We start from the raw sequence: 24,097 nt of genomic DNA on the forward strand, positions 1-24,097 counted from the left end.
ATTTGGGGTCTTTTCAGCTGCCCTCATCTTTGAGTCTTGATATAGTTGGTGAGGAGATCATTGAAGAGGGGATGGTAGGTGTCTTTGGGGATAGCCCGTGTAACCACTTTAAAATTGAGGGTTTTTAGGACTTGCTCCCGTCCCTCCTTTATTTGTAGAACAGTATACCTGGTAATGCAGGAAATGTGCTGAGATGACAGCTGAGCTTGACTGATGTGGTGATGGGAGCACCTTGCCCCCAGACCTGCCTTCCTTGGCCAGTTTCCTGCAGCAACACCTTCTCCAGAATAACAGGATGCAGGAATGCCTTTTCTCCTCCTGACGCAGCAGCTCCTTCCTTAATCTACCCAAAGGTACATCCTCTATAACTGAAAATATGGAAGCATGCAGACATTTCAGCCCTCCTAAGGAACACCAAAGGAATGTACACACATGGCTTTACTTCAACATTAAAAACATTTCGTGGTGTGGCATTGTAATATGTGAAAATGGAATGATTTCTGAAAAGGAATTCTTCTTCATCCAGAGTGCTCCAGTTTGAGAATTTTTCATTCCAAGTAAATAACCCTGCTAAAGGATGAAAAAGTAGCTCTGGAGACTTGACCTCCAATGATGTTGAGGAGAGTCAATAGAATAAAGCAAGCAGAAGAGGTAATCTCGTAGGTGGCTCCCTTTCCTTTCCACTGTGACCACATAGCCTCATAAAGAACATTAAAGGCTGAAGGGCTGCCCCCTGATTAATACCTGTGGTCCAGAGGGAGAGCCTCATTTTAAGTCTGTTTAAGTCCTTGGCTTCCTTTGAATCTTTCCTGACTTCTTCCTATGATAGCTTCCTGGTGATGCTTGAAGCCAAAAACATATTTCCTTCATTATTCAGAGTGTAAGCTGTATTTAGGAAGTCGGGTGCATTACCTAAACCATGGCTGTATATGTGATGATTTCCTCTTCTATAACTAGTATTACTGAGCTAAGGTTTGGCTGTTCGCTGCTTGAAAGCCAATACTCAAGAGACAAGTGTTAGCTGGAAAGGAAAGGTTACTTAATTCAGGAGGCTGGCAACCTGAGGAGAAGGCAGACTTGTGTCCAGGAACCAACTCCAAAGATTCTGCTTGCCCATGAAAGGTTTTAAAGGCGGATCGTTTGGGGAGGGGGTCAGAGTCTTCATTATCTTCCACTGTGTGCAGACTTTCTTCTGATTGATTGGTGGTGAGGTAACAGGGTGGTGGTCCAGGAATCTTGTGCTCAGCCTGAAGTTGCCATCCTCTACTTGGGTGGGACACTGAAAGGATTTGAACCCAGGGTGGGGAGGGGGGAGGGTACAGGTCCTGTTCCATTTCACTGGCAATACTGCCCATTATAGAACTGTCAGTCAAAGACAAATTAAAGTATGATGCGCTTTTGTCATAGAAAAGTAGGCCTATAATCACAGACCTGCCCAGAGGGGAGGACATTTAAAGGTAACCATTCTCTCTTTTAAAGACCGTATTCCTTCCACATCCTGGACAGACCCAGCCTCTACTTGAGTATTTCCTGCAATGGAAATCTCACAACCTCATGTCTAGACTAGGGGCCAGCAACCTTTTTCTGTAAAGGGCCAGATAGTAAATATTTTAGGCTTTGCAGGCCCTAGGGTTTTTTCTTTTCTTCTTTTTTTTTTGGCTGCCCCACGAGGCTTGTGGGATCTTAGTTCCTTGACCAGGGATGGAACCTGTGCCCTTGGAAGTGAAAGCATGGAGTCCTAAGCACCGGACCACCAGGGAATTCCTCGTCCTTGGGTTTTGTTGCAACTATTCAACTCTGCCTTTGCCTGTGAAAGCAGCTATGGACAATATGTAAACAAATGGGTGTGGATGTGTTACAATAAAACTTTATTTATAAAAACAGATGGTGGCCTGAATTTGGCCCAAAGACATAATTTGCCTACCCCCAGAGGGAGCATTCTAACAGCCCTAGGTGTTAGAAAGTTCTACCTTGAGGCAAAATCTGTCTCCCTTTAAATTAGTCACAACTCTTTATCTCCTTTACCATGCATTACTCTGTTTAAAAAAAATTTGATTGATTTGCCATAACTCTGCCTTCTGTGTTTAAGTTATTTATAACATATAACTTTTCCAACCTGAATCCTTTTGTTCTAAAGACAGTATGGTTTATTGATTTTTTTCATTCGTCTATTTATCAATCACTTATTGAATAGGGGTGGGGGATATAGAAGTTAAACAAACAAACAAAAAACTTTGTCCACTAGGAGTTAACAGTCTTGTGGCAGAAGATAACAAGCAAATGGCCAAAAAAACAATGGTAGAGATATTCACTGGGGTCTATGGGAGCACATCAGAGTAGCGCCCACCCAGATAGAGAGTCGGGACGATGGGGAGGCTTCCTCAAGGAAGTTGTGCTTTGAGCTGAGTTTTAAGCAGTCAGGTAGAAACTAGTGCATTCTGGGAGTCATATGTGCAAAGGTCTGCATTGAGAGTGACTGCAGCTCTGTGTTTCAGAAACCATAGGTCATTTCCTATGACTGGAGTGCAGTGGATTGAGTGAGTGTCAGGTTGGGGATGAAGGTGGCAGTGTAGGCAAGGGAGGGACCTTGTCTGTTGTCTTAAAGGGACTCAACCCAGGGAAATGTAATCCTGCTACTGTTGCTGAAAATATTTTAGCAAAGAGTTCTCTGAATTGGTAAAACAAACTTTTTTATAAGCAGGACATGCTGACCTTAAGTGCCTAGCCTATGCTCTGAAAATATTGTAAGTTTGAATAACTGTGACAGAACCTTACATTCATATATAGCATATACATTTATAGCATAATTTGTTGGATTTTTAGTTTGGTTCTGGAATGTTGAAAACAGACATCTACTGGCCCTGTCTAAAAACAAGTTGCAGGGAGTTACCTGGAACTTATCCGAAGACTCCAAACTAGGTGTTGGATGCTTGCAGTTTCTCTGGTTCCATGCCGTGCCAAACTATGTTGCGGTGTATGCAACACAGACACACAAGCTTTCCTGACACATTCTCTGACATCCCTGGAACCTCCTTATTACAGATTATACTTTTGACTTCTGTAGAATGGTGCCTTAGGTCTTTGCACCTGTTCCCTTTCTCTTCCAAGGAATCTTTTTCCTTTCACTTTACAACTGTGCAGTAAACTTGCACTAGTCCTGCAGTGCTCTGAATGGTTCCTCAGCTCTCCTGTCTTCCTTGTTCATTCCCTGACTTGCCACTGGGTTCCCAAGGCTCCCTGTGCACACACTGGAAAAGAATTCAAGGCACTGCACCATTATTGTTTCTTCTCAACTAGACTCTCAAAAGCAGAGACCTCTTATTTCATTTTGTGTTTCCACAAGAAGCACTTAACTTGGCACACAATAACAGTCGCTGAACCAATGTTTATTAAGTGAATAAATGAATGAATGAATAAAAGAACCAAGGTTAGTTACTATATGTCCTCAGCCAGAGTCTTGATTAACCCTAGCTAATGCTTTGGTTATTTGGGTATTACTATCAATACAGAGTGTCCAGGGAAGGGAGGACCACAGACAGCTAGCTCCTTTGGTGTAGAGCTATGCTGTCCAGCACCATAGCTGCTAAGACACTCATGGCTATTGGGCACTTGCAGTGTGGCTAGTCTGAAGTGAGATGGGCTGTCAGTGGAAAATACATACTGGATGTCAAAGACTTAGTATGAACAAAAAAAGTAAAATATCCTAACACTTTAAAAATACTGATAAGATTTTAGAATTATAATATTTTGGACAGGTTAAATAAAATATATTATTAAAATGATTTTTACCTTTTTTTAGTTTTTTTAATGCAGCTATAAGAAAGTTGAAAATTACATGTGGTTCATGTTGTGACTTACATTGTTATTGGACAGAATTGGTATAAAGAGCAACTCCTCAGAGAAATGGTTGCTGCACCCTTCCGTCTTGGCAGTTTTTCAAGATGGTCTTGCCTTCAGATACTAGGTGCTGTTACCAGACCATATCTTTTCATTTTATCTTCAGAATATATATACAGCCCCGCTGCAGCCCTGAGAAGGCAGGAACCATGTGCTTAGCTAGTCCCTGCAGTACAGCTGCATAGCTGAGGACACTGTGGTTTGAAATCTTGACTGACCCCCTTGAAAACTTCTCATGCCCTGGTGCGAACATTTATTCCCAATTCCAAGTAGGCCTTAGTCAGCCGGCGATTCTCAGTAAGCCTGGTCTGATTATTTCCTAAGACCCATGAAATCAAGGGAGACAGTGATGTGAAAGAGCACGGGACCCAATTTAGTTGCTGTCTTTGTGATTGTTAGTAACGAAATCTTATCTTTGTTCATGAGAATGGAGAAGAACAGAAGCAGAGTCCCAAATTATTTGTATTGGAATTTGCCTGTGTCATGTGATTTGGGGAAGGGGCAGCAAAGGAAAGTGGATTGCCCCTACTTAATTAATTTTAACTTAATTAATTTTAATTTTACTTAATTTTGCTGAGGCCAGAACTAACGCTACATTCTATTTATTTATTTATTTTTGGCTGCGTTGGGTCTGTTGCTGTGCGTGGGCTTTTCTCTAGTTGCGGCGAGCGGAGGCTACTGTTAGTCGCGTTGCGTGGGCTTCTCATTGTGGTGTCTTCTCTTGTTGCAGAGCATAGGCTCTAGGCGCATGGGCTTCAGTGGTTGTGGCATGTGGGCTCAGTAGTTGTGACTCATGGGCTCTAGAGTGCAGGCTCAGTAGTTGTGGCTCACGGGCCTAGCTGCTCTGTGGCATGTGGGATCCTCCCGGACCAGGGTTGGAACCCATGTCCCCTGCATTGGCAGGCGAATTCTTAACCACTGCGCCACCAGGGATGTCCCCCCTGCATTCTCTTGACACACATTTTTTCTATGCCTCTGTTCTTTCCTCTATCAAGTATGTCCTTTGTGCTGTCTCCATTTGGAAATGTCCTACTTATTCCTCAAAATCCAACTCAAATAATATCTCTGTTAAACCTGACTGCTTGGGTCTCCTGATACAGAATTTTATTTGTACCCAAATTCCACCACTTAACAAACAGTGCTTGTAATTTATCTACTTCTCTCCCCACTAGACATATGCTCTTTGTGGGAAGGGACTATCTCTTTATCATTTTTGTATATCCCATACCTGTTGCCCTCTCACACTGTCTAGTGCATAGTAGAGTAAATGTTTGTGGAATAAATGAATGGATGAATGAATGAGTGAACTTATTAACTACAGAAGAGTAGTGATTGGTAAAAGAAGTGGGTGCCAAGACTTTTTTCAAATACTGCTTGCCAAATTTACATGCAAATGAAGAGCAGAGTGTACATTTCATTTACACTTATATAATGACCATAATTAGAATAACAAACAAGAGGCTGTTTATATATCCAACTGGAATTCCTGAGGCTTCCATATCCATCATAAAGCACTGTGTGGAAATGCTTTCATGAGCTCCTAGAAAAGCCACATGTGACATAATTTACCCCAAGCTTTGCAGCCTCCCAAGGGAAAATCCCCACAGATTCCCAACTGTCACCTGTGTACAAAGCCACCTAGGTGAAGTTGGAGTATGATATATGTAATAGGGATAGGGGTGCAATTCCATAAGTTTAGGTCAGTTGGGGCATGCTACTAATTTCTAATGCTCCATAGATTTTTCTATGCTATAAAAGGCTAGGCAATCTAGCTGGATCAAGAGTGAAAAAAGTAATCAACACAGAGAAGAAAAATGAATGTTTCCTTTTTAATTTAGAAATTACTGCATTTTTATGTCCTGCATTTACCCAACTGGGGGATTTGAGTAACATCTGAAAAATTGTAATCCATGTCTTTCTTTTTTTCATTTTTTTTGCATTGGTGCAGCTCTAGTTTTCCAGACGGTCACACATATAACACGGTAATACAGGTAGGTGTGCACTGTGATGGCCCTACTATAGGCCATAATACTTAATAGCCAGGCTAGAGCCCAGACGCACTGATTCTAAAACTTTTGCATTTGTTTCTTTGCATATGAGCTTCAGCATCTTCACACTGTATTTCATGAATTTCTAGAATATAGAGAATAGAGAATTTGGTTGCTATAGAGGTTCTTATCAATTGTACAGAAGTGTCTATAATACAAAGGAAAACAGACTGAGCTGAAAAAATGTCCCTCCTGAGGAGTAAAGGCCATTCTGTTGTAGGAGAGTTTTATAGGGAAGGGAGGGTAGACATTTCCGCCAGGCTTATTGACATATAAACTACATAGGGCCAGAAAGCATTAAAAGAAGAATGTTATTTTAAAACAATTCGGGGGCTTCCCTGGTGGCGCAGTCGTTGAGAGTCCGCCTGCCGATGCAGGGGACAGGGGTTCGTGCCCCGGTCCGGGAGGATCCCACATGCCACGGAGCGGCTGGGCCCGTGAGCCATGGCCGCTGAGCCTGCGCGTCCGGAGCCTGTGCTCCGCAACGGGAGAGGCCACAGCAGTGAGAGGCCTGAGTACCGCAAAAAAACAAACAAACAAACAAAAAAAACAATTCGGGAAGAGCCTTGCTTTGTGCCATTTCTTATGAAACAGTCTGGGACCCTGGAACAAGATATCAGAATTTAATATCCCAGCTAGTTTATGAAAAGCACTGAGTAGCAGGCTTTTTGCTTTAACCTTTAAGAATTTCCAGAAGCTCATTGTCCAGACCATCTCACCCTCCTAGGTTAATGAGGTAGCTAACAGGCCACAGTAGAAAACAGCTGCCCAATCAAGTTATGACAAACAAGCAAAAAAAAAAAGAGGCCTGAAGTTACACAGGCTTTTATTGTCTTTCAAAGAATGTAAGAATGTACAGTGGCATCATTCTGTTTCTCCTTGTGATGGATTGCAAAATGAATCAGAAAAGGCACAACACGAATCTGCTCTCAGGACAATGCTTGTAATCAAAATAGGAAATGGTACAAATGTAAGCCATTCTCCTTGCAGTTTAAAGATTATAAATCCCTATTCACCTGTTATGATCCGGAGCCTACTTGTGATTTTTATAGTTCTTTATACGTACAGAATTTTGAAACCGCAATGTAAAGGGGCTACAGCTGTTCTTTTTCCGATTTGGATGTTTAATCTGCGCTTGGCGCGTGGCACCCTGGTCTCCGCTGCCTCTGCCCATCTGCAGCCTGAGCCTGCTGCTGACGCCTCGCACAGTTTAGCCCACCAGTCTCTTCCCCTCCCAGGGATTAAAACACAGCACTGACTCCTCCAAGGGGCTCTGAAAAAATTTAGGAGCACTTGTCAAAGGTTTTGTTCTTTCTCAGAGAATTGAACCATCCTCATGTTCGTTATTTAGTTTAAAATGGAAGTGGGAGGTACAGTAGGTTTGGACCCAGAAGACTTGGATTCTTATCTTCAGTGTGCCTCTTTTTAGGAGTTTGACCTTCTTTCTCTGAGACTTTGTTTTCTCATCCAGCAAGTAACTGCACTACCTATTGCATGGGGCTGTGTTGAAGATCAAAGGAGCTAATGTGTATGATCGTGCTTTGGGAACTACGACCAGCTTTTATTTGAAAATTTAATATTTGTTAAAGTGGTGTTCTGAGACCCGTTTCGACATGTATGGAGGGGAGAGTTCCCCACAGCAACAAACAGTGCTCCAGACGCCAGCTGTGTGTCCTCCAATTTAACTGAATTCTGACACTATGTACCTGGAGATGGAATCAGACTCCACAGGTGAAGCGTTCGGTCCTATGAGACTGCCCCCTACCCACCATATCTTCAGATGCCAGTCACAAGCCCGAGATTGATACCTTTACTTCTGACCAACTGGTTATGAATCAGAGTTTCTCAAGATTCCCTCCTTGGGTTTGATTAATTTGCTAGGGTGGCTTACAGAATTTACTAGGTTATGGGTTTATTATCAAAGGCTGTAACTCAGGAGGAGCCAGAAGGAAGAGATGCTTAGGGCAAGGTATGGGGAAAGGGTGTGGAGCTTCCATGCTCTCTCCAGGCTCACCACTCTCCCTGACCTTCACGTGTACATCAACCCCATAGCTCTTCTAATAACATCCATGTTGGGTTTTTCTGGAAGTTTCATTACATAGGCATGATTGATATAATCATTGGCCATTGAGTCAGCCTCCAGTCCCTTCCCCCTCCCAGAAAGTCAGGGGGTGGTGCTAAAAGTTCCAACCCTCTAATCACATAGTCGGTTCCATTGGCAACCAGCCCCCATCCTTTGGTGCTTTCCCTAAGTCACCTCATTAATATACCAAGAGACACTTCTATCACTCTCCACACTTAGGAAATTCCAAGCGTTTTGGGAGCTGTTAGACAGGAAATGTGGATGCAGACCAAATATATATTTCTTATGAATCACAATATCACAAATGTAAAATGTTGTTAGTATTGATATTGGCAGTGCTGCGGTGGAAAAGCCACATGGGAGATAATAGTCATAGTGATTTGTGACCATGTAGATTTCTTAAATACACTGAATACTTTGAGCTAGATTTTTCTTGTTTATAAAAGACTCTTAGCAGTGAATGAAGTCCCTTGGGAGACCCAGTTCTTCTAGTGCACTTGGGTGCCGTTGGGTGTAAGAAAAGATATTTCCTTAGCTGTGTCCTAGGGGACAACAGAGGTGATACACTCTCCAAGGTGCTCAGCTTATATCCTGGAAGAATCTTTGTTGGATATTTTGTTGTCACATACATTTTTCATTGTTTTTTCAAATTGAAGTTCTCCAGGGATGACCAAGATAAATATTCACATCCCCCAAATATTTACAGATACAGTGTATGAAGTGTTATGCTTATCATCTCAGCACTTCTCAATTTGAAGTGCTTTCTATTCATCACTGTAGTCGTATCTTGAAAAAGACATCGAGGCTTTCCTATTAATACAAATTTATCAAAAGGATCCTTTTCCTATGCTTTGAGGAGCCCATTTCCCTCTGAAGTGACCGTCCTTTCAAAGTTATTGTATTTTTTGTCTACTGTGACTCTTTGTCAAGGCAGGTACCTTGTTGGCAAGTAATTCAAGTTTTTGACTGTGCTGTGATGTCACAATTGCTGTTTTCTAGTCACTTTGTCTCTCCCTTGCAGTTGTGCCTTCTGCATAACCCATGGGGTCTTTCCACTCCAGCAGAACTTCTCATTCCCATGGTTACTGCTGACCAAGAGTCCAGTACTCTTAACTGTGGGCATCTTTGAGTTGGATATCCTGACACTTCCACATTTGGGGCAGTGAAAGGCCCGCGTACCTCAAAAAAAAAAATCCCATTTTTATGTAATATCTTTTTAACAGAAATGTTCATTTTATGGAGGGAAAATGATAAAAATTTGAATGATTTTTAGGAGCCCCTTATACCCTTTTTATTGCATTTTGATGTGGCTTAATTCATTAACAAAGGGGGATGAGTTGGAACTGTGGCATGTTTTTATCTCCTATCATTATTCAACAAAAGAGAATATTTTTTCAATAAAAATTTTAGAGCAAATTTCCAATCTTCCTTTTCTGAAAAATACATTTTTAAAAACGGAGTAACCTTGGACTCAAAATTGGAATTTTACAGGCACTCTTTCAACTTATTTGTTCCAGGAGCGGTACCAGGGAGGTAAGATCTACTATTAGTATTTCTGTTTCTATTTCGCAGATTAGGTGAAGTGATAGAGAAACAATGTGGGTTGTCTTTGGTCACAGCATAGCTACTTCATCTGTAGGAACTAGGCTAAAAACCAATTGTGTTGAATTCTAAACTCAGTTGCTAAACATCCCCCTTCTCTTTCATCACCCCTATTTTTCTTCTCTATATAAGATTTTTGGAGAATTCACTCTCCTAGACAATTTTTTTTTTTTTTTTTTTTTTTTTTTTTTTTTTTTGCGGTACGTAGGCCTCTCACTGCGGTGGCCTCTCCCGTTGCGGAGCACAGGCTCCAGACGCGCAGGCTCAGCGGCCATGGCTCACGGGACCAGCCGCTCCGCGGCATGTGGGATCTTCCCGGACCAGGGCACGAACCCGTGTCCCCCGCATCGGCAGGCGGACTCTCAACCACTGCGCCGCCAGGAAGCCCCGAGAAAGTTTGAAATATGTCAGGAATTAGTGAAATGTGACACAGAGACATGAAGTGAGCAAATGCTTTGGAAAAATGGCGCTGATAGACTTGCTTGACACAAGGTTGCCACAAGCCTTCAAGTACAATGTCAAGTCCCAACTCTGGAGTAAAGCTGCCTGGGTTTGAATTGGAGCTTTGATACTTTCTAGCTCTAAGGAAGTACTTCGCCTCCTGCTCCTCAGGTTACTTATCTGTAAAAGGAGATAATAACATTTCCTGTCTCAGCACTGTAGTGAGGACGAGAGGGCAATGCCTAGCTTATTGTGAGTTGTCAATAAAGGCATTATTGCTTCAGTGTTTAAAAATCATTTCATATTTCATTATCTTATTTGCTCCTTACTGAGACCTCATTAGGTAGGGGAAAAAATTATTATCCCTCATTACAACACAGCTAGGACTGAAACCCAGGTCATCAAAATCAAAGCGCGTTTTGCTTTCCATGTCATGATTACCACCATCGTCAGCTAACTTGAACTGAGCAGTACCTGTGAGAGGTACTCTTCTTAGAGCTTTACATTTAATAGCTGTACTACACCAACTTCCCCTTCGGGTTTTAGGGAATTGCCTGACATAGCTATTCATACCTGTAAACCTACTGAACAAGGCTTAGAGAAAGACTGGTTTGTTATCAATATCAGGGATTTAGTCTTCCCATTTCTCAGTGAATATTTACCTTTGTACTTCCCCAAACACTTATTTAAAAAGAAAGTTAAATTCTTGACTGTTAATGCATACTAGTTCTGCACATTGCCTTTGATCAATAAAGGATCACAACAAAAGAGCATATCCAGTATTTAATTTTCAAGTTCCCATACCATTTATTGAATAATGTACGTAGAGAGTAATTTTAATCTCTATTTCATGGAGTCTGAGTGTTTCTGGCTTTTTATTGAGGCACAAGCAGGATATGCTTACATTTATAACTTTTGTTATGCTCTTTGGGTCTGTTTTCTGATTTTCCCTCCCTTTGATGACTTGTCAAAGATAGGTGCCTGCCCCAGGTGTGTCATTACATTCTATTACATCCTGACAATCTGCTGCTTGTCAAGGCTGCACGGTAGTCCTTTGTATCCATGTCCCGAGAGCCCAGGGAACTGCTGAGTGGATCAGGCAACTTGTGAAATATCTGATTGAACTTGGACTCCATCACCCCATCTCAGTGAATCAAGCCACTATAAATCAAAGCTTTGCTCTGCCAGTGGTCTCTGAACTTTCAATATATTTTGTTTTAAAGGACTTTGGTCTGTGATCGTCTCATATTTTATAGGGTGATATCCTGTGAGTACAGGGAAAGAACGAAACAAAACAATCAGGAGAAAGTTATGAGGAACACAAGCAAGGGATATAGGGACAACTCACATGTGGTATCAGTTATTAATTAAGTAATTAATTTTTGGTTGTGTTGGGTCTTCGTTGCTGCGCACAGGCTTTCTTTAGTTGCGGCGAGCGGGGGCTACTCTTCGTTGCCGCACCGGACTTCTCATTGCGGTGGCTTCTCTTGTTGTGGAGCACGGGTTCTAGGTGCGTGGGCTTCAGTAGTTGCAGCACTCGGGCTCAGTAGTTGTGGCTTGCAGGCTCTAGAGCGCAGGCTCGGTAGTTGTGGCGCCCGGACTCGGTTGTTCCGCTGCATGTGGGATCTTCCCAGACCAGGGATCAAATCCGTGTCCCCTGCATTGGCAGGTGGATTCTTAACCACTGTGCCACCAGGGAAGTTCCAGTTTTGTTACTTTTATGGTTATGGTTATGGTTAACACCATAATTGGTGCTCTGTGTTATAGTTACTTCAGTGACCTTCTGGACTGTGTATCCCATGGATGTTTGGTGGAGGTAGTCATAAAAATTTTTATGCCACCTAGAGTTCTGCAAGTAAAATGTTTCCACTGGCTTCTGTCTATGCAACAGCAATTATCTGAGATGCAAGTTTTCAGAATATATAAATTTTTTCCTGTAAACAGGCAAAGAAAAGCTGATATGAATTGGTCTTTCTCTGCAGAGTGATACTAAATAATAATATTTTAAAGTTTTTTCTTATTATCAAGGAACATATACTTATTGTATAATATTAGGGAAAAGATAATAAAATCACCCAGAACTGTCTCCACTAAAGATAACCATTTTTAATATCTTATTGTATGTCCTTCCAGTCTTTTATATGCATATATTTTATAACCTAGTTATAATTGTGCTTATATAGTTTTATATCTTTTTTCTTTTAACATGATAAATTTTTTACATTGTGATTAGGTTAAGCATTGGATAGACTGTCATTAATCATTTAGTCTATTACCTATGTTGGAAAATTTTGGTTGAGTTTATTTTATTTTTCTATTTAAAATAACCCTGTGATGAATATAAACTTTTATAACATGTATTTGATTATTCCTCTAGTATAGTCTCCTAAAAGAAATTTTGGGGCAAAGGCTATAAACATCTTTAGCGCTCACAATACACACTGACAAATTGCTTTCTAGAGAGGTTTTAAAATTTATCCAATTTTCTGTTCCATCAGAAGCAAATAGAAACAAACATACTATCAATAGTGTGTAGATACCAAGGTACACTTGGTTCTCTTCAGAGAAGTCACTTGGAAAGCTCTTCTTATTTCAGTGCAGTTGCCTTTGTGCCTGCCATTACTTCAGAGAGGCACACAGTCTTGGACACAGAGTAACATTACTCAGTTGACCATCTACCGTAGTCACTGATCTGGGTTCTGAGTAAAATTTGGCTGTTTTCAAAAATTGCAACATCTGTGCTCAAAAAGATTGGCCATCCTTGAAGATACAAAAAAGTATGAATTACCAGTTCTGAGGTGGTACCTTGCTAGCAAGTAACAAACAGCATTTGTTACTTACTTTTCCTTCTTCAAGAACCCTGCCCCTGCTGAATGCTGTTGTGATCATTAAAGCAATGCTCCAGAAAGGCCGGCAGGGAGGAGGAAGACAGAGACAGTGTGGTGCGTGCTGTCCATAGCCACTTGCCCCAGCAGTTTATAAGTAGCTGTGCTCACTTGTCTGATTTGATGCAGAGAACAAATGTAGACCTGCAAATGGGGGATTAACATAGTGTATTCATGATAAGGTAATTCTACTAAAAGAAACAATTTGGTTTTTTATGGAATGTGTTTTACTTGATGACAGAGAGAGAGAGGGAGAGAGAAGGGGAGAAGGTGGGAGAGAGACAAGGAGCAGAGAGAACGCAAATGCACGTGAGACAAAATGTTAATAATTGGGGAAATCCACGCCAGGGGTATATCAGTTATATTGTGCTATTCTTGCCACTTTTCCATAGGTTTGAAAAATTTGAAACTGAAAAGCTGAGAAAAACGTCTGTAGGGGAGGAAAAATAATTTTCCTTTTACTCTTCTAGGTTATTGGTTCAGATCCACCTGTAATAAAAAGACAGATTAGCAGGAGAAAAACGTATTTAATATACGTATGTATGTGCAGGAGCCTCACCAAGATATGAGACTCAAAGAAGTGACCAAAGCAGGAAGCTTTTGTACCTTTTAGACAAAGAAACAATAAATTTGTTTATAATTACCAAGACAGAGGTGTTTGGGCTGGGGTTAGTAAACAGTGAAGAAATAACGAGGTTTGTTTAATATAGCCTTTTATCTCCCCGATTTCCCTGTCTTTGGCAGTAAGGATGTCTTTTACCTCCTTTTACAGAGAAGCGTACCTTTCACATGGGAGATTTATTTCCTGCTTTCGGGGGACAAAGGAAGTTCAGAATGTTCTTCTTGCATTGGCAGTTTCTCAAATACCTTTAATTCAAAATAATAAGTATGCCAATGTAGCATATTTTAGGATGACATATTCTGAACCCCTACACATACAAACAATACCAAAGTGCCTTGAAGAATGATGAAGGAATGACTGAGAATGATCAAGTACCTGACATTAAGGAAGACATGGATCAGAACACACAGGATTTTCATGTGATCATAGGTGGCCTCCTTTGGGATTCCTCCTCTGGGGGTGGGACTCCTGAACTTGAACTATTTCTTACAGAATAATACCCAGTGGCAGTCTCCTCAAATACATTTTATGGACAGAATTAATCACCCTGATGTAGACAAGTTGGAAAGAATCTGTTTAGATATTTTGAAAGATAAGTTGCCCCTAGCTCTAGAGATCAGCAGAGCTCTGCTTCCCATCTAGATATGTCAGTAAATGATGGCGGGACATAGGAGAAATGATAGGGGGAGACAGAGGAAATGATTGAAGCATTTAGGTCATGGACTAGCTATACAATTAATAATATTTAAATTGGTCTGATCATCAAGCGTATACCACTTCTTTTTGGCCCATATGTCTTTCTTTTGTTTTGCTTCATGTTTTTGAACTGTTACAGAATAAAATCCTATCTATCTTAGAATAAAATGGCAGAGGAAAAACACATTTTCTGTAATTACTGAACTTTTAATTTTTCGTTCTTTTGGTGCATAAACCTTTGCAGAAATGATCATATTAGGGAATATTTTTGGACCAAAACCTAAGAGTAGCATATCATCAGGCCCTGTGTCATGTTAACTTTGAACAGACAGGAAAATATTTTCCAATATGATAAAAGAGCAATTCTCAAACTTTAATGGGCATATATAAATTACCTAGGGAGCTTGTTAAAAGTACAGACTTTGAGGTAGTAGGTTTGGGGAGGAGTTTAAGATTCTGCATTCCTCATGAATTCCCTGGTGATGCTGGTGCTCCTGCTTCATGGATCACATTTCAAACAGCAAGTATGGGACAGAACAAGTCTTTAGAGTCAAGCAAGGCATTAACCTCTTTGGGTGTTGGTTTCTTCAATTGTAAAGGGAGAAAATGCATACATGAAGAAATTCTTATGAAGTGGATATAAAATAAGCATTCTGAAAGTACTTTGTAAACTTTGCTTTCTCTGGTATTATTTTTTTTAAAACTAATATATTGCTTTACAAATCCTTCATCTGCGTTATTGCTATTCAAGGCCCTTGACACTAATGTTGAAACAATGAGCGAAATTCATTCCTATGGACATTGCTATTATACCTATTAAGAATTCTAATTATTTGATACCTTGTTGAAGAGCTATGAGTGTTGATTAATTTTTTTCTGAAAAAAAGTTTCTTTTGAATTTCCATTTTATATCATCCTTCCTAAGACCAACTGGAACTGCCTTCCTTTCCCTACCCAAGCCCCAGCCAAAAACAACCAATGGATATTTAGTATTGGATTTGGGGGAAGTGGTCAAACAGTGAAACCATAATCTAATAATTGTAACTATATTATTTTCAAATATAATCTTTTAGCACTGTGGAATGAGAGAACACTAATTTTTGAAGAACAAAGATAAAGCAATTGAACAGCTACTGAATATCAACAGGGCTTTCAGAAAACAGGCAGTGCTAAGATTCCATCCCAATTAAAAAATTAATTAAAGTATTACAGAACATAGAAATTCTTTTGGAAATAAAATTTTAACACAAGTTAAATTCAAAGCTCAACAAGTTCTGTTTCCTAGAGATGTTATAAGGATATATATATATATAAAATGTTATAAGGATATAAATATATATATATATATTTATTAATAGTAAGTTCCTGGACAGTGGTCAAAAGGGATAACAGCAGAGCTGGCTGGTTGGGAGGCTGAGCCATTTTTCTTAGACTCCCACATTTGGTTACAGACTCAAGTGTCCATAGAAAGAAATTATTTTCCAGTACTTATGAGAACAGAACTGAGATGCCTTGCTGGTGTGAGTCTAGAAACAAAATGGAGTTTCTTAAACGCCCCTGTCTTTAACTGACTACCATTATATTAATAACTAACCTGAGGGAACATGATGGCAATGATGATGATCTCTGGGTGGAGTGGGGTAAAAGAGGAAACTATTTGATAGAGGTGAGAATTAAGCAAATGGTCCACGGGGAAATCAAGGTCGTAATTTATTTCAAAGTTTCAAAATATTTATATCTTGCATAATTACGACTATACAGATCTAACATATACGTAAGGCTAAATTATTGATTCCTTTACAATCTCACCGTATAATGAAAAATTCAGCACTAAATATTTTATTCCCTTTTTTCCTTTTCATGTTATTAATGTACTCTGAGATCTTATTTTTTCCATTATTTTTAAAATTTACATTTTCATGTTTATTTTACTCTGTATATGGGTCCCATCTTCTTACTCTATCTTCAAACCGCCTTGTTGTTAACTGAGGTCTTGAGTAATGGCTCTTGACTCATTATCTTGTCAAATATATGCATTTGTGTTGAGTCATTTAAGGGGAGGGGATATAAAGGATCCAGAGGAAAGGATACAGATGTTAGTGAAATAACTGATGATATCAGCCGTACCACATAGGGTAACTCTATAAGGATTGAGAAAGTATATTATCCATTTTATAATTTAAAAAGTCTGCATTTATATTATCCATATCTGTATATGGTATGTGACTAATCCTTAATGAATACACATGAATATGCACATATACTGTAAGTGGACTTGGGTAGACCTGGTGTACTTTAGTCAACGTTGAAAGAGCAAGACAGGTGAAAGAGGCAGCAATGGTTGTTTTATAAGCTGTTTAACTAAGAAAGACGAATTTGAGCAAGAGTCAGGCCAAACTTGCTGAGAACATTTATTGCTGCCAGTTGAGATTAATGAAGTGTAGACCCTCTTTGCCAAGAGGGGCACCACCTCATTCTTTTGGCGTAGGCCTTTGTTGCTGGGCTGTCACAGTCAGGCTGGCGGGATGCCATTGGCCCTTTTTCTGGAACGTCTCGGTGGTGTTGCCTGCTCTCCAGTGACCAGCTTTTGCTGCACAGTTTGAAGCCGCTTCATTTTTGTTTTTTGCCTTCGAGCAGTTCTCTGTTTTTTAGTTTTTAAGAAACTATCCTCTAATTGGTATAGAAAGTCTTCAATTCGTCCAACCTAGAAGAAATAAACAGATACAACAAGATTCATGGTTGTTTCCCCAGGTTTTGTGTACTTAGGAAAATGGTGAGGAATTAAAAAGTAAACGGCACATACAGGTCCATGTTGGAACAGAACTGGCGGAGACAGACACAATTAAATGTAAAAGCCCCCTTTTTGTTTTAATTTCAGGGTCCTTTGTTTTACGAACGTGAAGCAGACATGCAGGAATTTGCTTTACCACTCAGTCCTATATATTGGGGATGGGACTGGGGCTTATCATCACCTGCTGTCTTTACTGGTCAGTAAAACCAGGGATTTCGAAAAGGAATAAATGGTGAAAAATTATTCAATTTTCTAAAAGAATAATGAAACAAAATCTACTCCCCTCAAAACCAGAGATTCTAGCACTGGTATACCCCAGGCCAACTTGGGAGAAAAATGAATATTCCACATTCTCTTAGCAAGAGCCATTTCTCTTTTAAATCAAAAGTTGAAATAAAATAAGATAAAATAATGATATACAAAACAGTAGTTCTTAGAAATAAATTATTTGTCTTTCTCCAAAGAAAACTTATCATTATTCAGTGACAGTTGGTTGAATGTATTATACTATTTATCAGAGTAAAACAGTTTACATATCTGCTGAGTTGGGCTTTCATGATGAATAACAATTCATACTTAACCCTGATTCCCAAGACCTGCATATTGTATTAGTCTAAAATCACTCACTGAAGACCCTGTTGTCGTAAAGTTAGCTCAAAGCTAGAGCACTTACTCTTCAAGGTATATTAACATATTGTCTACTTAAGATAAAAGCACTTACAAGTTCAATTTTCCAATTTTGAGCTCTACTTTTAAATCACTTGATTTATCATTCAGAGTAATATCCAAAAGATAATTCAGATTGTCAAAAAGAGTAATAAATGGTAGCACTCATTTATATGTTATAGTTAGGTCTTGTATCACACAAGGTGATGAAAACTGTCCATTGGTTTCCTTAAGAAAATAAGATAATTTATTTATGTGAAAACAATTCTTTTTGAAAACCTAAAATTACTTCAGGTAAATTTTTCCAAAAGTACATATTTATGATATCTGATTATTGCAGCAATCATCAAAATGATTTGACAGAATATTTTTGGATCCTTTCATGAAGTCAATGCATTATTCTGTGTATTCCATCCATTTTTACTATCCAACTTACCCCAAAACCATAAGTGAAAAATTAACACAGAGCACAATCAAAATAAACACGATGGATAGCACTTGACTGTTACTTCGATAGAGTTGATTACTCACTCATGTTATTTGTGCTGACAATGTATGGCTTAAGTCAAAGCTCTTTACAGTGATAATGTTTGCAGTCAGTCCAAGTACAGTTACAATTACAACCCTAATGCAACAAGAAAAACTTCCTTCAATGATACAGAAAAATAATTGTTTTAAAATATCCATTAGGTGGCTGCTATCTTTTTTAAAGATTGTGTTTATTAAGAGCAGTGTTGACTAACTGGTTTGCCTTTCATTAAAAAAGACAAAGAAGAAACACAAGCTATGTCATTGGAATAGAGAGTACTGCTGAATTAAACTGGGAGGTCTAGAGTACAGACTATGTACATGTAAGTTCCTGGACAGTGGTCAAAAGGGATAACAGCAGAGCTGGCTGGTTGGGAGGCTGAGCCATTTTTCTTAGACTCCCACATTTGGTTACAGACTCAAGTGTCCATAGAAAGAAATTATTTTCCAGTACTTATGAGAACAGAACTGAGATGCCTTGGTGTTCACCTCGTGCCTAGGTGTTCACCTCGTGCCTGGTCTGTCTACGTGCTATCCTTTTAACCCATTTCCTAATAATACTCATTCTCCTAATAAATAATACCCATTCTCCTAATAAAAAGAATGATCTTTTTAAAATGTATATCTGGTCACATTTCCCCCTGCTTAAAATGCCTAAGGGATTCCCAAGCCCTTAACATGATCTACACAGCTCTGGGTGATCTGGTTACACTTCTGTCTCTAATTCTGTCTCCTGTCACTTACATTTGCCTTAGCCCTGTGGTACATCTCTCAGTTTTCTAAACACAACCGTGCAGCATTCTCTGCACCCTTGATCTTCCTAATTCTATGCCCTCTGATGGAATACTCCCATTGGAACCCTTACATATCCTCTGGATTTCAGGTTCAACATCAGTGCCTCAGGGACATACTTCTTGATAACCCAGACCAGGTTGGGGCTCTCAGTAACATATTCCCACAGCAGCTGATTCATCTCTTTGCATATTGTAAGTTTTTACTTAATTGTTTATAATGATTTATATAATATCTATCTTCCCGTCTGGGCTTGCTCCATAAGGCGGGCAGCTAGGTCCATGGTGTTCACTATTCCCAATAACTAGGATATGGTAGACCCTCAACAGTCCTACTCTCTGATAATAGAGCTGAAGACATCAGTGTGTTCAGAAACCCATGTGTTTTTCCATACTCAAAGTGATGACTGGTATGAAGCATATCAGAAGGCTTTCTTTTCTCTTAAAGATTCATCACTTTCATATCCCATCATTCTATTACCATTGTTTAGCTTTGAGTCTAGGCAAGGTAATAACAAGGTGTGGTCTCCGTACTTGAAACAACCAAAAGTAGAAAGGGCACTGGGAAAGGAGTCAGGAGTGTTGAGTTCTGTTCTTGGCCTGGCTTATAATCTTGATCTGTGACACCAGAAAAGTCACTGGCCTTTTTGAGCTTCAGTTTTCACCAGCCTTTAGTAAAGAAAGGGTTAGCCTGGATAATTTCCAAGGACACACCAAGCCAAAAAATTCCATGACTTGTACTCACATCAGATTTAAGTTTGTCCAGTCTTAAGATGTGCCCTTACAATTTTCAAACCAGAGGTTATTCTCTTAGATTATACCATTAGATGAATGACAGAACATGCAGTAAAGTAAGTCAGTTTTAGCTTCTGTACTTACTGAAGTGTAGGAGAGCTGCAACATGTTTTTAGTAAAGCTGGTTCTTTATTTTCTTTTTTTAAGTCAAGGAAAGAAAAATGATGGTTGAAGAGAAAATAGATTCATATAACTAAGAAGAACAGATTGCAAATGATAGAAATTTCTATAAAGCCCTTAGGGAAATAAAACACAAAGAAATATGTAAGGAAGGAAATGAGCCAGTTTTTGGAGCAGAGGCCTTATTAGACCTTCTTTTTAGTATAGGGTCTACTTGCTTAACTATATCAGATAGTCTCCTTGGTCATTCTGGGTCTAATTTTCCCATTTGCAAAATGGGCAGATAACATTTTCTTGTCTATCTGTGCGCCAGTGCTGACTTGGCATTACTGAGATGTGAATATCAGACCAAATGAGTTTGTAGAGAATTTGGGGATTCCGGATGATTGAGGGGAACTGAAGTTCTTAGTAAAAGGGCAGATTCTCACCTATCATATGGTTGTCAATCATAATCCTCATCAAAGAGTTAGGAAATTGTTATCTGCTAGTTTCTGAGGATTTTTAAATTCTTATGCACAAAAGTCTGTCAGTCATGACTTACTGTGGAGTCAAAAGTTCAGAACAAAGATGACTTTGAAACCATAAAAGAGAAGACAGCCTGAGAAGTACAGGAGATTTCAAAGTTGAAATTCTAACAGTACAAAAACAAATAATACCAATTAGGAAGAAATGTGGAGGTAACTAAACAGACCAATATATATTACAGGAAAATTTCTAGTCAGCTCAGATCTCAAAGGAAGTACTTTCATTCTTTCATGAAAATATTTATTAAACATCTACTGTGTACAATATTTGGCACTGTACTAAGGTGATAAGCAAAAATATCGAGATGGTTGTTTATGAGGAACTCATTCATGTAGGAGAGGCCGTTAATGAAAACATGATTGCAACAAAGCATGAATGTTTATATAAGAATTATGTACAAAAAGTTGTGTTAGCAAAAATGTCAGAACAGTGAGTTCTATCTGAAGGAATGTGGAGGTGTATTGGAGGTGATAGGAGCTGGGTCTTTGCCAGGACAAGAAACTCATTCCAGACAGAGGAAATGACATCCAAAAAAGCAAGGTTGTGAAAGAACATGGGCTATTTGATAGGGGTGGGTCACATAGCATAGATGTGGGCATGGGGGAACAGAGAGTAGAGATATACACAGCAGGAAATATAGATTGGGGTCAGCTTATAAAAAGTTGAAAAATACTTAGCTATGTGGTTAGGAAGATAAATCTGGTGCATTGTGTGGGGTGGAATGCAGCCAGGGAGACTAGAAGCAGGTGGATCAATTAGGGCCCAGTGCAATATGATATGAAAAATACTGTTGGGGCCTGCATCAAGGATTTAAGAGATGTTTGGGAAGTAAGAGCTATAGTCTTGATGAAAAATTCTGTGTTGGGGTTAGAAGGCAAGCAGAATTAGTAATGACTCTGAAGTTTCTCATTTGAGACATTGATGGTATCTTAATGAGGTAAGGAATAAAATTCAATGAACAGCTTTAGGGAAAAAGGATGAGTTTGATTAGTGAGAAATGTAAGAGGTAGAAAAAGGTCCCATAATCAAGAATGTGTTAAAAAAAATGGACCTATAATAATAGCCTAGTACTAGGCTAAAAGTCAGAATGATGAAAACTCCTAATAGAAAAGAAAAAACAACCCACTATTTTGTAGTTTACCATGTGAAAAGCATTTTGGCAGTTAAACAGTCCTAAGACAAACAAAAAATGACGCTTTCAGTTATTCAGAACAAAAAGGTGGTCATGGCAGAGAGACAGCCTGCTGGGTCAAAGTCAGATATATCTGGGTTGGAATCCCAGCTCCAGCATGTTCTTGGTGACTTTTGGGCAAACTTATTTAATTTCTTGGAACGAAAGTTTCTTCATCGTCAATTGCTTCACAGGGTCCTAATGAGATTAAATTAAACAATTTACGTGAAGTATTTGCATAGGTTTGAATTGCTATTATTTAGTGGTAGTATTAATACTTGAATCTGGAAGTGTATGCCCAGTAAATAGAAAAAAATACAATTAAATAAAACATACCTATAAAAGTGAAATAAAATTAAAAGCTAAACAACTTTATCTAATAGTTCTTGTGTTTTTGACCTCCACTCTGTGGAGGTTGCTGCCTCAGTAACTGTGCTAAGTGTAGGTGTTTGACATACTTTAAAGTCTTGTGATTAGATCTCAAAATTCCACTATATAACAGACAAAATTAAGAGGGGGCAGAGAAAGGAATGGGAAGATATGAGTTTTTGATAGTACATATTAGCTGCAAATTCAGTGTAAATCAACAGTATTCCCTGGTTACCCAAAACTGATCTGATTATAGACTACAATATTTAAAATGTGTCTCAAAGGGGGCAATAGTTTTTTCCCTTTTCTGGTCAGGTCCTGTTTCATATGGGCTATCATGCTCGGTTCTGGGTATGTCCAGGGTCTTAACTCCAAATTGTATGATGAAACGTTGGAGGATCTGGAGGTGTTTACTGGGGAGAAGAGAATACATAACAGGAATCTGTGATACCTTTAGGTATATCAGCATCGTTATGTGAAGGGGTGATGAATTTGTGTTAGTTTATACATTTGAAAGAGTACTATCTAGAATTACGAGTTTGATTCTCAGTTCTTTCACTGGTGATGTGACTTAAATTCTGAACTTTAATTTTCTCATCTCTAGTGGAAATAACAAATTAATAACCAGAGTCTATTTACAGGGTTTTTGTGAGGATTAAATGGCTTGATGTTTGTGGAAAGCTCTTCATAAATGTCTAAGTCCTCTACAAGGATTATAATAGCACATTGTGTAGTGCCTGGTGGTTTCATAATAGGTTCTCAATAAATATTTGTTGAAGTGATAAACAGCTGAATGAATAGTTAAATGAATAAAAAAGTAGATATTATATTTTCACAACTGTATAAAAAATGGAAGGGGTTTTAGGGTAAGGTATAGTGACCCTCATCACCAGAGATTGGAAATCAAACATTAGATGACTTTTTGGGCAGGTATGATTTATTTGGGTCATGTGTGAGCTGGGGGTTGGATTAAAGAAGCTTTTAACATCCATTCCAACTTTAAGGTACTACTTTAATGATGTTTAGTTTGGCCTGGATTCACTCTACAGAAATGTGCTCAGTGGAAGAAGGACATGTTGCAGTTTGCCTTGTACCACATTGGAGAAGCACTATGGAAATGAGAGGGATCCAACCACTTCTGTTGTTGTAGTTTTGTATATAAAGAAAGGTATCGAACTGGTTGATATAAACACCCATGGATACTAGGGTTCTCAGTACTTCATTATATTTTACTTATAAAATGATCATATCTATAAGACCTATATCTTTTTCTCCAGATGTATCAATATTTTATCTTGCATCCAAAGGACCCCTATTACGGATTAGCTTAACACTAGAAGGTAGTTTATAGCACACTTTCTTTCTTACCCTATTAACTGCTTCAGATTATTCAATCATCAGATTATTCGTTTTCTCAGTTAATGATTTTTTTAGCATATCGAAACTTAAGATTTTTCTACTAGATTCCAGGATAAAATACAACGTTTTTACAGATTAAAATGTTTTCCCACATAAAACCACTTCATAGTCACTTTCAGTATAGGCGTGATAAAAAGTACTTGAATATTTTCTCCAGTAATCTTTTACTATAAAATTGGTTTGTATCTTTTGTGTAGGTGGGAAGTATGGGGATGCCCTGAGGTCAGGAGACCCTCTGTTCACTTGAGAGCTTTCTTGTGAAGGAGGATTGCTACTGACTCACTCTCATTTTGTGGGGCTGACTGTGGCTTCATTTGCACATTGATCCAACCTATTTTCATTTGGTAATTGAAGGCATGTGAGCCAGAGGTGAAAGCAATAGTACCAGTTTCCATTTCTTATGCAAAGGCTGGCCATGAGACCAAGGGCATTGCTGGGGGAGAAACTGAGTTTTAGAACATAGAGAGTTAGAAATGGGGACAAACTAAGGAAAAAAATGACAAGAAGCTCAACACAAGCAAAGCTGAGAAGAGATGATAACAGAAAGGGACACACAGCCATGGCCTAATAGAGCTTTGGAAGGGGAGTCATTCAGATGTGGTGAGAGGGAGGAGAGTCACTGTGAAGATCTGGGTGGCCCTTTCCCTC

At 39.1% G+C, this 24,097-nt stretch overlaps 1 protein-coding gene across 1 annotated transcript in view; it reads right to left on the minus strand.

Moving 5' to 3' along the window:
* Nucleotides 1-16,786: 16,786 nt before the first annotated feature.
* SPATA16 (spermatogenesis associated 16) overlaps nucleotides 16,787-24,097 on the minus strand; it is a 220,648-nt gene continuing 213,337 nt past the window's right edge. The window contains exon 10 of the mRNA XM_060149017.1: nucleotides 16,787-16,978. Coding sequence (XP_060005000.1) covers nucleotides 16,787-16,978 — 192 coding nt within the window. The remainder of the gene's footprint in view (nucleotides 16,979-24,097) is intronic.

Source organism: Lagenorhynchus albirostris, chromosome 5 (genome assembly GCF_949774975.1).
Source record: "Lagenorhynchus albirostris chromosome 5, mLagAlb1.1, whole genome shotgun sequence".
Classification (NCBI taxonomy): Eukaryota; Metazoa; Chordata; class Mammalia; order Artiodactyla; family Delphinidae; genus Lagenorhynchus; species Lagenorhynchus albirostris.